The 15,953-nt window shown below is 32.8% G+C and overlaps 1 protein-coding gene across 1 annotated transcript in view; it reads right to left on the bottom strand.

Annotated features, from left to right (window-relative positions):
• The window catches only part of LOC140845723 (serine/threonine-protein kinase TAO1-like), a 51,834-nt gene extending 36,691 nt beyond the window's left edge, over positions 1–15,143 (bottom strand). The window contains exons 1-7 of the mRNA XM_073220565.1: positions 15,012–15,143; positions 9,659–9,730; positions 6,964–7,065; positions 5,651–5,696; positions 5,000–5,096; positions 3,367–3,480; positions 878–969 (exon numbers count right to left, since the gene is read on the bottom strand). Of these exons, the coding sequence (XP_073076666.1) occupies positions 878–969; positions 3,367–3,480; positions 5,000–5,096; positions 5,651–5,696; positions 6,964–7,065; positions 9,659–9,730; positions 15,012–15,143 (655 nt within the window). The remainder of the gene's footprint in view (positions 1–877; positions 970–3,366; positions 3,481–4,999; positions 5,097–5,650; positions 5,697–6,963; positions 7,066–9,658; positions 9,731–15,011) is intronic.
• Positions 15,144–15,953: the final 810 nt, after the last annotated feature.

The following is a 15,953-nucleotide window of genomic DNA, read 5'->3' as shown; positions in this document are numbered from 1 at the left end:
TGGAAGCACTGTTAGTTTTTTTTTTTTTAAATAAACCCCAACTTAGGAAAAAAGTTGCAAGTAGAGTTCAGAGAACTTAGTTAAGTGAGTCAATAGAGAGGAAATTGCAGCCCTGATGCACAACATCTCTAAATAGTGTATTTTTCCAATAAACAAGAACATTCTAAGAGAACCTAATATAGTCATTAAATCAGACCATTAATATGAATACATGACTATTATCTAATCTCAAGCTCCATTGTAGTTTCAATCAAATGTCCCAATAATGTCCTTTGTAGCAAAAATGACCTTGGATCATCTGCATCCTTAAAGGAAATTGTCCATTTTTTCTAAGTTTTAAACTTACATAAAATTGTTCATAAAATATTCTTATAATCCTTTCAATATGTGTAAAATCTGGAGTCATGTCCCCTGTCATTCCTGATATTGGTTGTTTGTGTCTTCTTTCTGTTTGATCTAGCCAGAGGTTTATTAATTTCATTAATTTTCCCAAAGAACTAATTTGTGATCTCATTGATTTTCTCTATTGTTTTCATTTTCTATTTAATTGAGTGCCTTCATAGATGGTAAATCTATAACCATAGATATATTCTAGGTGTTTAACAAATACTCATTAAATTTTAGACACAGATACCTCAAAATTAATACCACAGTAGAAACTATTTTAGACCTAATTTAATACAGCAAATATAATATACCTAAACTAATATATATATATATATATATACAAATTGCCAAATAACCAAAGTGACAACCTTGATAGATTTATTGCTCCCCTTAAACACTGACATAAAAATGAAAAACTGTAATTTGGTACAGAAATTGAGGTGAAACATTGATCAAAACTTACTAGACAGTAATAAAGAGCAATGCTTACCTATTTCAATACATGTTATCCCCAGAGACCATACATCTACTTTGCTATCATATTGTTCTTCATTCCTGCCTAAAATTATTTCTGGGGCCATCCTAAAACATAAAATGTTACTTAAAGTTACAAAAGAAAAGAAAAGTATACTATTCTTTAATAATGTAATGACCATCCACATGGAGAATACCTGTGTGAATTCCAGATGATATGTCTGGACATAAGAATTCTTATAATGGGAAACAAATGCATTACAGGTTGTGAGGTAAATATTTACCATTGCATACACAGTGTTAGACTTATTCTCACCATTTGTCATGATCACGTACCAGCATCCTGGAGGAAAGACTCCCCAGAGCAGGGTTGCATTCTGCATCAATTCAAGTTTGCAGATTGAAATATTGTATATCCTTAATGCCAGCAGTTCTCAAACATTTTGGTTTCAGCATCTTATTACAAAAGTCTAAATTTTTATCACTGGCACTTGTTTTCTTGAAGTAAACAAACTCACTACATTTAGCTGAGAAAATATCTGCCATAATAAGCGAAAATGAATAAGCAGTTTGTCAGTCTTCTTTGCAAATAGGAGTAGTGTTCTGTGATAAAAGTGGCTAGGACAGCCACTCATAACTAAGTAAAACATATAATTATTAACTTTGAAGGCGTCTTGGCTATAAAATGAAATGCTAATTTGCATCTTCAGCTAGACTCTGATGTTCTCACTGGTGCTTTACCTTATACTTCCTTTCTACTTGTTAAGCACAGACAAACATTTAGAACAGTTTCTGTCTGCTTAATAAGATTGTCCCCAGGCATATGTGAGTTCCTGTGTGTAAAAATATGTAAATATGTACAGAGTGCTGTGTTCCTAATATACCATATACAAATTTCAATTGCCTATAATAGAGGGCTTCTAATGTGTTAAGATGTTGAGTAAGCTTGGGGAGTCACCAAGTTCAACAGTTAAAAAGGTAGTTTTGTTTTTAATGCACAACTTTCTAGCTCCTTTCTCGTATCTAATATTGATCACAGTTTTGTAAAGAGGGTGACCATTAAGAAGCATTATTTGTCCAAAGAACCCTTTTTTTATATAGGGGAAGAGGATTCTATCTAAACTAGGGTTCTACATAAGAAATTTTTGGTCACACAGAACAGTGGTCTTCAAACGTTTTATTTTCTTACTTCCAATGAATTTATTTTAAAATGTATCCACTTGTACATTTTTGAGTTGGTATCTAAGTTTTATAAACTTAATATTGAAAAGGATATAATGCACACATATGTATATGTGCTTTACAGATATTTACAACTTGGAGCTGAGGACCTCGCTCATTCAATTCATTAAAAACACTGCTGTATAATAACCGAATTAGCAAACCCAGTCTGCACGGTCATATGAACCATTGAAATCAGAATTATTTTCTGTCAGGAAATGCCAAACTTCATTTCTCATTGTAAATAACATGTTAATGTGTCCTCACAACAATTGTCGCAGTTATAAAAGAGATAATTTGTGATTCACTAGAAAAGAAGATGGGAGGAAAGATAATTGGGGAAAAGAAAGAGCAAGGAGTAAAAGGAACTGAAGAGAGATGACTGCGAAGGCAGAAGGCCCTTTGCCAAAACTTGGTGTCCTAAATCTTCAATATTTCTGATGCTATATATTCTAGATGTTATGTGTTCTCAGATTGTCCCTCTGGGGATGGTTTGAGGCTTTTAATTCTCAGAACAATGCATCACTCAACTCTTCAGGATGGGTGAGAAGCCTTTCTTTAACAAACTGGGAGTTGGGAGATTTGAAAGGTAGGTGGAAAAGAAGATGCCGTAGACCTAAGACACTTCTCAACATATACAGAGAGAGGACATCTATGGAAGTTGAAGGTGTGGAAAATTATTCCCTTCAGACTTGCTGACATAAATATGGAATTATTTATGGATAAAATTAGATGATGTCTTGAAGTCGCTTCAGATAACTGGAGGTGGGAGGGAGGGCAAGAAGGTCAAGTACACAGGGCAGCCAGGCCCTGGGGAGGTGCTGTTAGGCTGAGCTGACCGCTGTGTAAGCCTTCGTTATATTTTTGTCTATTTCCCTGTATACTTGAAATTCTCCACAATAAAAAATGAAAACAAAAGTTCCTAATCAGCTACCAGTCTTCAGGTACTCTTATTCAGAAGATACTGACACACAGTAAGTATAAATCTAAAGAAAATTTCCACTTAGCATTTCTTTCTTCTCCCTTCTTAAAGATTTAAATTTTTTCACTCCTACCCCCAATACATGATGTGGATGATAACAGGAAAGAAACGTAGGGGGGACAAATGATACAATAGGAGATCCAAGGGAAGCACTCCAAATCTGTATCTGAAACTACAGTGCTTAGAGTAATATCTAAAGCAGCACTGTATTTCCAGGAGAAACGTAAAGCACCTGATAAAAGTACAACCACACACTGCCCATTTCAATTATGAGGATCAATACCAGATAGGACTACGCTTACCAATGCGGCGTCCCCACAAAAGACTTGGCAGGAGAGGCCATGGAAGCAAATCCAAAGTCAGCAAGTTTCACCCGGCCTTCTGGTGTCAGAAGGATATTTCTTGCTTTGATGTCTCTGCGTTTAAGGAACACAGAAAATTATTTGTCTTTCCTTTGTAAGATTACACTGAGAATGATAAAGATCATATAAAAATTTATAAAATAGGGAAGGAGAAATCAGAATAATTAAGGCCTTGGATAATCTCTCAGTTGGGATAATGAGAATTAAGATCCAAACTAAGAAATGAGATACACAGAATTCCTATAAGTATATAGTAACAATTTTCTAAAAGAGAAGATAAAATAGCAGCAGAAACAGAAGAAAAAAATTAGATAATTAATAGCACAGACTCGATATTTGAGTGCCTGTTTATTGGTACAAATAATGGTTGTAAAAATTTAGCTGAACATTCTTATGTGACTGTAAGATTTCTGAGTATAGCCTTAACAATATAATGGAAGAAAAAGAACCTGACGCCCCAAATTTTTTTTTTAATTACTCATATCATTCCAAATTTTATCATAGTTCTCCTACCTAAATATGAAATGAAAACTGAAACACATGGGTAACGTAATATCAATGATCCCAAATGTACTTTTAAGCTCTTTTCTAAATCAGCAATGTATATGTGAACTAAGAAAATTATAATGGGATTGTATGCCCAATGGGCATCATAACATTCAAAAAGAAAGAAATTTCTAAGCACTTGTCAATTCGTACTATACAGTATTATAATGGGTGTAATATTAAGTCAATCTATTTTCTTCCATTTGTTTTCTTAAAAAATGGAAAGTTCTTTGAAGTTGAGAAAACCGTAGGTTCTGCTTCCAAGTCTTTCATTCTCTTATTTACTATGCATGTGGATTTCTCTTGGACCTTACTATCCTCATCTAAAAAACTGATAACCCATTAATTTGCAATGACTCTACTATATGTTTACTATGTATTGTCTGATTCACATACATAATTTTAAAAATGCTAGCTTCCTTCTAAAAACAGGCAAAACCAATACCAATGCTAAAAATGTAGTTTATGATGGTTTAATCTTTAAATTACTATCCATTATCAAGGATTATCAAGGATTATCTCAAAAGCATAGAGTGTCAAGTAGCTTTACTTGTCTCTGTCATGGAATCAATGGAACAAATCCTGCATTATGAGTCACCAGGAGGACAAAAGATCTAGGTTAGCTCTAGTCTAATCTATCTTGCTTCATCAGCTTTGAGAAGTGAGTCACAAATTGGGGCATCAGTTTCTTCATCTGTAAAATGAAACAAGTAAGAATACATAATCCCTATCGTCTTTTCCACTTCACAAATTAAACTTTTCTATAATTAAATTTCTATCACAAATCTATAAAGTGCACATACTTCAGAAAGCCCAGCACCATGTGTAGAAAAAGATAAAAATTATTCTCATCCAAGAGATCAAATAAATTAGTATATTCATTTTAAGACATGGATAACCGAAAAATAGAGTTTGTAGAACTCCAGAATACTTTTATTTAGCTAAAACCAACAAAGCTTCCAGGATTAATAAATTGTAGGTCTGATAAATTTGCTTATTAATATATGGTAATTTTTAAAGTACTTACCTATGGATCATGGCACGAGAATGTAAGTAGGCTAATCCCTGAAGAGCACCATGTATAATTGCTGCTATTTCCATTTCTTGTAATGGCATTTTGTGAACTTAAAATAAGATTTTATTTGAAAATAATTATTCTATAGAACATTTTTATTTTAAAATATATATACATATATCTAATATATGGGCAAATTTCAAAAAACTAACATTTAGCAAGAAGGAATTTTTTGCTTTCCAAGATAATAAACAAAGCAATTGAACTTAAAAAGTGTGCAGTTGTGCCTTGTTATTATAATTCACAGCCAATTTTCCTCTAAGTTAACTTTAACATTTCATGATTATAAAAACAATGAAAGAGAAGCTTTCCCTTTTTATATTCCTACATATCTTCATTCTGAACAGAACGAACAAATCAAGTTTAATGATAAAGAAGGCAGAAAAATGCCTGTTAAATCATAATGAAAGAAAACTCATCTGTTATGCTAAAACAGTATTTAATGAGCACAGTGCATACCACACTGAGACTCTAGAAAAGGCAAAGGTTTTTACTCTTCCTGGAAAGTTTTAACATTATTTAAAAAATCTCTTAATTTTTTTTATATAATGAATTCTCATTTTATTATACTAATACTTTTCTTAATAAATAAAGGAAACTTACATTCCAGCAAATCTGAAACAGATCCTGAACAACATTCCATTACAAGCTACAGGGGAAAAAATGATAAAAACATTAAAATACACGATTAAAATAAAAAGATTCTATATGAGATAAAATTAATTCACCAAGGAGATTGAGAAGATAGTTTGAAGTGAAACAAACTATAGTTATCAATTACCTTTAAATATAAGTATACATTTTGAAACTTGTTAAATGCATACATGAAGTTAAGCCAATGCTACATTAATCTTTTATAATGCCGACATATAACTGCTTGTAGAAGATGTGTGTTTCATATAATTACTAACTAAAGCTGTAAAGGGATATACATATTCCATTAATATTAACCTATAGTAGCAATACCGGTATTGTTAGGAAGCAGAAAATCGTCCTCTGGTACTATATATACAAAGTTTAGGTTACAGTTTAAATCTTTCCTATAAAGCAAACACAGAGCACCTCTTACGTGCCAGGTATTTTATATATATTAACTAATTTAATCCTCATAACCACCTCTGGAAGGAGACCCTATTATCATCCTTGTTTTACAGATGGAGAAACTTGAAAGACAGAGAGGCAGCCTACCCTCTCTGCCACTGTTTTTTCTTTTACCACAGCCTCAAATTTAGGAGTACCATCACCATCAAATTAAACCAAACATTACAAATCTAAATGAATCTAAGTTCTGTATACTAAAATGATAATCAGCTGTAGCTTATTAAAAATAAAAGGTCATTCCCGTTTAAAGAAAACAGCCTTTCTCTGAAAAGACATAATTACTATGCCTAAACCATTGTAAGATTACTACCTTATCTTAGTTTCAACAATGGGGTAAAATTAATTTCCATTTTCTGCAATAAAATGTCCCAATTTTCTACTTTTAGTATTATTCAGCCAAAGGATCATAATCAGCTCAGATTTCACCAGGATTCACCACCAATATTCCAACCAAGATCCTTGTGGTTAAATAGCTTACAATACATTTATGTCAAAAATAAATGCTGATTTTCATCCTTTGATAGGATTGTTCTCAACAAATGTTTGACAAAGCATTTGAAGAATGACACCGCTAACATACATCGGAACATTTTCCCGTGCACGTAACGGTCAGCTGAATCTCTGCAGTCAACCGGCAAAAGTTCTGTTATCTCTTACTGCCTAAGAGTTTCAGGAAAAGCTGCTCCTCTTTTCTCAGTATGAACTAACATTTCAAGGTGTTTGTGCATCACTTTACACAACTATTTTGAGACATTTTTGAATTAATTATAAACTAAACCTACTAAAATTACAGCAAGGGGAGAGCAGAAACCTACCCATGCTCTCTGCTCACGTAAATAGCAGCCTTTGTATATTACAATGTTGGGATGTTTTAATGTTCTTAGCAACCTGACTTCTTTAATAATACCCTGCCATCTCTGTGTGGAGAAAAAAAAGAATAAAGGAAAGAATTAGGAACAGTTGCCTTTCCTTAGAAAACTATATAAGTACAAAAGTAATTATTAGATTAAAAAGTTAACAAGAACATACAACTTTGCTTTATTTGTAATATTTAAATGTCAAACTAATATATTTGAAAGAAATTACATTCATATAGTTTACAACTCAATAACATAAAATTCATTCCAGGTAGGACACATAAAATTTATTATCAATGAGTCTTATAAAAATTTGAGAACCACACACCAAGCCTGTTGAAAACTATATACTATATTTAGTGGTTTTTCTTCAAAATTTCAACCTCCCCCTTCTTTTTTGCAGCTTTACTGTTGTATGATTTACATACCTTAAAGTTCAGCTGTTGTGTTTTTTGGCTTATATTGTCAACCAAATGTTAAGTTTTTTCTGCTGTTTAAACTCAAATCAAATAATTACCTAAATTCCTAAATGCACATATTCTAAAATGCTAGTGAACACTTAGGTTTTAACAGAGGGAAGTTCACAGAAAAACCAAGCAGGATGGAAACATTTTCCTACAGGATTTCCCGAAGAGCCTTCCCATTGACGCCTACTAGTAACAGATAAACCTTCAGCAATAAAAGCTACTCTATGGCAACTTCAGAAACTTAGGCCATATCCTAAGTAGGGTGACTTGTCAGAAGCAATCAGGGAACTGAAAATACAGGTACTTGGGTCCATACCCAGAGACTCTAGAGGCTTAGCGGATGTGGGATGGGAACTTGGAATCTGTTTTTTGTTCCTGTTTCAATTTTTCCAAGCTTTACCGCTGACTCGTATCATATTTCTAAAGGTAGGGGAACTAGAATACAGAACTTTAAAAAATGTTTCGCACTAGAATTTAAGATCCTGTATCTCCTATGTTATTTCATAAGCCCTCAAGAAAATAGAGCAAGATATTCACAGTGTAAAATGTGTAAGCTGTAAGATGCTAACTTCAGAAAGTGTTTTATGGGCTTTACATTTCAAATTTGAGTGCTCTGGGAGGCAAACTCTCAAAACAAAACCAAGGTAAAACCTGTATTCTTCAAAGTAAAAAAACTTCCAGGAAGGACACAATATTACATGAGAGAAGATGATGCCCTAGGTGAAACTTTTTGTTCTGGGCATGACTGATTAAACAGACTCCAACACAAGTCTGCTATGAAAGCTGGTTTTAAAGTTATACTGTAGAATGGCAAATTAAATTAAACTTGTAAAAAATGGAGGTTTTTTTAGGGGTTTTAGAAATTGAGAGTTTTTTTAGGTATCGACATAATGGAACAGTGATCAATCACAACAGTGTTATCATACCCATAAGTATGATTATCACAAAAAACAACATTTACCACAAAACAGAGATTACAGAAATGTAGAAAGCCAAAACCTTTGAAAATTAAAGACTGATCTAGCAATTCTACCTCTGGGCATATACCCTAAAGTTTAAAAGTGGGAACTCAAAGAAATACTTGTATACCTATGTGCATAGCAGCATTATTCACAATAACCAAGGGGTAGAAGCAACTAAGTGTCCATTTACAGATGGTAGATGGACAAAATGTGGTGTTTTTACACACACACACACACACGGGAATATTATTCAGCTTTAAAAAGAAAGGTAATTCTGACCCACTACAACATAGATGAACTTTGAGGACACTGTATTAAGTGAAACAAGCCAGTCACAAAAGGACAAATAGTGCATAGTTTCAATTACATGAGATACCTAAAGTAGTCAAATTGATAGAGACAGAAAGTGGAGAGGTGATTTCCAAGGGCTCCGGGGAGGAGGGAATGAGGTGTTATTGTTTGATGGCTGTAGAATATCACTTTTGCAAAATGAAAGAATTCTGGAGATGAATGGTGGTGAAGGTTGCACAGCAATATGAATTTCCTTAACACCACTGAACTTACACTTAAAGTGGTTAAGATGGTAAATTTGTTTTGTGTACTTTACCACAATTAAAAATTAATAAATTTTTTAAAGAATTAAAGAAAGACAAAGAGAACAGACTTAGAAAGTAATTTTATAAATTTATGCAATTAAGGAAGGACTAATCAGAACACTGATGAACTAAAGTACATGCAACACAGTATCAGTAATTTTATTTTTCAGATTACCCACTGCCTTATTTTTCAGATTAGATATATATTGCTGCCAATGATTATTTGAAACAGCCGTTAAATAATTTCTCAACCATTAAAAATTTATATCCAGTATACTTACTGTCAAATGTACCTTATTCTAGTGTACTTTCTCAGACATGATAATCCCTCTATTATAGAATAATCTGCTGAACAATTTAAAAAGTTAAACTTGTGTCAGCAGCACATATCTAAAAAATTTAAAAGTAAGGGATGCAGTTGGGAGGTTTCTGGGATGTCAGGAATGTTGTTTATGGCTCTAGGTACAGGTTAAATGGGCACATTGAGTCTGTGGAAGAAAATTCACTGAGATAAACCTTTGTATTTGTATATTTTTCAACATTTTTTGAAAAAATTTCCACCTATCCCCAATTAAAAATGGTATGGCCCTCTTTAACATGCCAATACAAACATATATATTTCACCTACCTGCATAGCCAACTTTCCACTATAAGGTATTTTCTTGATAGCCACCACGTTATTGGTGTGCACATCTCGTGCCTAAAAAAGACAGAAGACCACTGTAAAAATTAACATTTATAAACTACCATGTCCAAAAAGTTACCAAAACTGATTTTAAAGAACATTAAAAACATAAGTAAATGGATAGCAAAAAGCATATCAAATTGTCAAGGAGCTGGTACTTTTGAAATAAAAATAATACATGTTTATCTTTGAATCAGCTAGTTGAGAGGAAAAATATAGAAATTTGAATAGAACTATAAACAAACAAAAAAATGACTAGTACAAGTCTATGCTAGGCCTGTAAATATCAAAATTTCAATGAAATGGACAATTCTCTAGGAAAGAACTATAAAAATTGATCTAGAGAACAAAATTTGAGCAAAACAGAGGTGGGAGATTGAAAAGAATACCAATTGTCTTTAAAATTGTTGTGAGTGGAGCAGTTTCACCAGGGGAACTTCCCAGGATAAAAGGGGAGAAAAAGGAAAGCTACCCCATTAACTGTAAGGAGGTCGTCTAACTCAACAACTAAACCCTCACAAGCAGTGCAAAATAGAAAGTTAGGTACCAATCTGACTTATAAATGTAGACAAGGGAACTCTAAATAAAATTTTAAAACCAAATATTACCGGGCATTAAAAGAATATTTCATTTGGATAAAATATATTACCACAGAAATGCAAAATTTTGATACAGGAAAACATTTCATAATTTGCCATATTTTTTCACAAATCAAAGGGGAAAATATATACTTATACATATAAATGCTTAATAAATGCTGAAAATGTAGAAAGAGCCCAACTCTAAATGTATTTAATGCAGGGAAGACCAAACTCTTAGAAAACCCACATGGGAAAGGTAATTCCTCAACATGATAAATCATGTCTGTTGTAAACAACTATTAACTAGAATTAAGACAAGACAGCTAAAATGCTATCACCGTTACTATTTACCACTGCTGCAGAATTTTGATAAAAAAATGAAAGCATAACAGAAACATAAAAGTTAACTCTTTAGAAAGTAAGAGCCAAATTCTCATTATGTGTTTAAAAAAAAGATGATATATAAAGAAGGCACAAGAGGATAGCTGCAAAACATTTCAAATGAGTTCAGTTAGAAGGGTTAATCATCTCTAGTCATCTGTGCAAGAATTCATCTTCAATTCAGTCTTTAATGAATTCCCAAAGATAAAATGTTTTAAAATTAGATTATGGTGATGGCTACAAAAATCTAACTTACTAAAAATCTATGAAATGCACACTTAAAATTGGTGAACTGAGAGTATGTAACTTAAATCTCAAAAAAGCTGTTAAAAAATTAGACAAGCAGGTATGTAAATTATACCTAAATAGTGTTCCTTAAAAATATATATATATATACATATTCTTTTAAGTGGGTCCTTGGCACAACTAATGACCTTCCAATTTCAATTACTAGCAGACTGGTTAAGGAAAATGTGCACCACCTAACATAATGGGTGAAGTGGATCTATCTGCATAAGATCTTGAATATGAATTAATTTTTCCAAAATGTTCTCTACTCATCAATTTGTGAGCCCCTTGATTTCAGTCAATGGGTCTAACCAGCTACATTCTTTTCTAACAGTTTTAATGTGATATAATTTACATAGCACACATTTCACCCATTTGAATGTGTGTAATTCTATAGCTTTTAGTACACTGACAGATGTATGGCAATACTGATCGATATGATAGATATATGCAATTTACCAATAACTACAATTTTAGAACTTTCATCACCTTAAAGAGAAACTCCAAATTGTTTCATTTAAAAATGGTTAAAATGGTAAATTTTATATTATGTGTACCTTACCTCAAATTTTTTCCCCATGAAAAAAAAAAAAGAAAAAAGAAACCCCACACCCTTTAGCTATCACTCTCCTATCCCTATTCGTCACCCCTTCAGCCCTAAGGAACAACTAATCTACTTTCTGTGTCTCTGGAGATGTGCCCATTCTGTACACTTTGGAACCATATAATATATGGTCTTTTGTGACTGGTTTCTTTCACTTAGTATAATGTTTTCAAGATTTGAGACCAGTGAATGTTGAGCATCTTTTTATGTGCTTTTTGGCCATTTGTACATCTTTGGAGAAATGTCAATTCAGATTCTTTGCCCATTTAAAAATTGGGTTGCCTTTTTTTATTGAGTTGTACGAGTTCTTTATATATTCTAGACACAAGTCCCTTAGCAGACACATGATTTACAAATAATTTCTCCTATTCTATTGTTGTCTTTTCAGTTTTGAAACATAGAAGTTTTACATTTTGATCACATCCAATATCTATGCTTTTCTTCTGTTCATTTGTAAGAATCTTTTGAAAAAACCAAGGTCATGCAGTTTTACCCTAAGAGTTTTATAATTTTAATGTTCACATATGGTATGAGGTAAGGGTCCAATTTCATTGCTCTGCTAAAGAGCTGCATTTCTAACTAGCGCAAGATAAAGTTCAAAAGAGGGTATACTAAATGCGCGCGGAGTAGATTCCAGAACAGAAAAGAGCACAAAGACTGGGAAAATCTAAATAAAGTGTATTGTTTAGTTAATAGTATCAGTGTATCAATGTTGATTTCTTAGTTTTGATAAAGGTTCTGTGGTTATGAAACTTGTAAACTTTAAAGGATCTAGAAGAAGATTATAGGGTAAACTCTATTATTATTGCAAAATATGCAGCTCTAGTATTACTTTAAAATAGTAAGTTAAAGTGACTAATTTATTAAAATCCAAACTCATTAGTAACGATGATTACATTAAAATTAAATCAATTAAAATGAGATTATTTTTGCCTATCACACACACACAAAAAAAACAAAAGAAAAATATTTAATATCCACAGTCATGTTTCTCTGCCCCTTCAGGATTACGAGTTGTGCTCACTTACATGTCTTCTTCATCTCCTCTAATCTGGAGCAGTTTCCTCAACTCTTCCTTCTCCTTTATGACACTGGCATTTTTTGAGACTACACAGCAGTACTTATCTTACTAAATTTGTGTTTGTCTGAAACTTCTTCAAGATTAGATTCTGGTTACATATCTCTGGCTGAAATACTACATGAGTAATATTGTGTCCTTTTCAGGGTATCATATCTGGATGCATACAATGTCTGTTCATCACTGGTTACAAATTTTCATCACCCACTCAAGGTGTTTGACTGTTTCTTTCCAATGTATATAGTTATAACCACTGTTTCCTACTTTGTACCTAACAAGCAATCTGTGGAGAGATACTTTTAAACTATATAAATATTCTGCTCATCAAACTTTCCCCCTGGTTTTAGCAACCAGTGAAGATTCTAGCCGCAAACAATCTTTGCAATGTTGATTTCAAAATGCTGCTTTTTCCCAACTCTACCATTCCCTTTGCATTTATCAGTCAGCAGTCTATTATAAAGAAAAGCCCTCCCTTTCTAACTATCTATCCATCCTATATCTGTCATGGAAATTAGGAATTCCTATTATATTCAATGGGTTATAATCAATAGATGTCTATATTGATGCTCAAATTGTTCCAGATGGGGCCAATAGGAGCATCTTCAAGCTGGTTCTAGAATCCTCTTGAAAGGTCCTATTTTTCATTTTAAAAGTATTTTTTAAATTTCTGGTTCAAGTTATTCTAAAGCTTATCTTTTATGATCCTTGTCCCCACAGTAGAATGAACCATTACTGCAAGAGCTCTTGATCCATGTAGTGAGGAATCCAAGATCTGAGTGCTAAGTGTGCTGCTTGCTACTAAGATATCAACGCAACTAGAATCTTACAGAAGAGAGAGCTAGGAAATATATGTCATGTAATTAGTTCATGTTAATGCCACAAATTCCTTTCCAATACCTATCTAGTCCCACGTGGTTCTTCCTTACATTTGCCAATTTCCTATTTCTATCATTCTTTTCAGTTAGGATCTGAGTCCAAAATGACATCAAAAGTATTCACTACTCAATCTTATAACACACAGTTTCAGAACTGTCACACCCATACCAATATGAAACAAGTTTACGGAGAAGAGTTCAAGATTTGTTTGCACTTTCCTCTTCCCAACCAGACAGAAGGTATACAGCTAAAATACTGTGTATGAAAGTTACTCATATTAGTTTTGGTTTTTACTCCAATGTGGTTATAGCCCAAATACAGTTGGATTCATTGTTCCTGCTTGCCTATTAGTGACTCCCCCCATACATAATGACAATTTTAACTTTCAAATATACTAAATATTTATTATCAAAAGAGGTAAAACAAGTTATCATTCTATCCTCTTTCTACTTCTTTCTATTCCCCACAACTATCACCATTCTGTATCTTGAATTGTTGGTTGTATGGCATATAACTCTCTAATTTCATCAAACTGTACATTTAACATATCTGCATTTACTGTATATAAATTATACTTAATAAAATAAGTCAACTAAAAAATACTACTGACACACATTGAATGGCTACATGACAGGGATTTTTTCAACAGGTTCTCTTATTGGGCCCATTTCTAAGAGGCTGTATATTTTTTCCCTTCTTTATTGTATATTTCTCCAGAGTAGTATTAAGGAGAACAATGGGAGAAGCTTACATTCAGACAAAACTGTAACATAGAAAAAGGTTGTTTATGAAATACCTGCTTTCTGAGTGCCTCTTCCCTTATTCTGTGTCCAATCCAGAAATCAAACAAACATAACCTACATCACACACACACATAAAGCATGCGTAGACAAAAAGATTCTGCAACGATGTTTATCTAAATGTTAACAGCAGCCGTCTTTGGGTAGGAAAATTGCAGAGGGAGTTTCTACTACCTTATTTTTACCTCTAATTTACAAATGAGAATTAAGTGAAAAGTTCAAACTGTTAAGAATTTGGAACACATTTTCTCTTTTACTCTTAAGGTACCCATTAAAATGAAAAAGCTAAATCTGTAATATTACCAAAATATTAAACATCTATACAAAACTTGTTGCTGAGAAAAAAAAAGCATTCTTAATAGGAAGAAATAATGAATGAATAATAATGAAATGTGTGTATGGGACTTTACATAAGTCAGTGTTTTGCAATATTTGATTCAATAACAATGTAAGTCATAAAACTGCTAAAGTAGTGTAGACAACATGGAAATTAAAGCCGAATATCTTTCCCATTTTTTCAATAATCTAAGAAGCTCAATAAATAAAATGATCTCTTTTTATATACACCTAATGCAAGTGACTATAAAATAGACTATTGCCTGTGTCTTTTTGTATTACTGATTTTTACTCTGCAAGGACTGGATATTAAATAAATGCTGGTCACTGACATTAAGCCTTTAACACTTACAAAGAACACTGCTCCAAAGCCTCCCTGGCCAACTTTTATGAGATTTGTGAAGCGCTTCTCTGGATCTTCTTTGGAGAAGAGCTCTGCAATCTCTGGGTCCTTCAGGCTCTGTGCTTGGATAGTTGATGACATCCTGCTGGGCAATTAACTGGCTGATTCTAATATTATGCTGCTCTCCCAATCCTTGGGAAATCGGTATGAATGAAGCTACGTTGGCATAAACAATTGTAGAGAAATAGAAAAGAAAAAAGGAAAAGCAAAAGTTGCTAAGAATAATTAGTATATCATTTTCTGACTACATACATAAAATTATCTTAGACTTGGAATTTCACTGAAAAAGTGTTTCCCACCAGTGCAGGACTCTTAAACCCAGCTCATCAACACAATCACCTGAGCTGCTTTAAAAAAAAGATTCCCACTATACATAGTATGTAAGTACATACTATACATACACTTCTAAAGATTAGATAAATCTGTATGTACTGGAAGGCTTTCTGTATCAGTACTACTCTGATGCAATAAGCTCATAAGCAAAAGAGATAATACAGTAGGAAGACCATTAAAAACATGCCCAACAACTCAAAATGTACCCATTATATGTTTCTAACAACAGGAAGATTCCCATCTATTAATAACCTTCAAAGGCAAGAAAATAGATAAAAGATTTTATTCAGTAAGATTTCTTTTCCTTTCAGATACCACTTGGCAGTGTTTAATCAAGTCTAACACAGACATTCCTAAGAAAAATGCAATGGGAGAAAATAATGAATTTAACATAGATAGATAAATGTTTCCTTCATAACCTGATTCATATTAAAATATGGCCTTATCAAATCTGCTTCATTATGTACATAGATACACTACAGAATTCCCTGGTGGGTCTGGTATCAGTTCCTTTGTATCAGATTACCAAATTTCAAAAATGGCTGCTATAAATGAGAG

Source organism: Manis javanica, chromosome 2 (assembly GCF_040802235.1).
Source record: "Manis javanica isolate MJ-LG chromosome 2, MJ_LKY, whole genome shotgun sequence".
In the NCBI taxonomy this organism is placed as follows: Eukaryota; Metazoa; Chordata; class Mammalia; order Pholidota; family Manidae; genus Manis; species Manis javanica.
The sequence above is the reverse complement of the archived record's forward strand: the minus strand, read 5'-3'. Positions and strand labels throughout refer to the sequence as shown.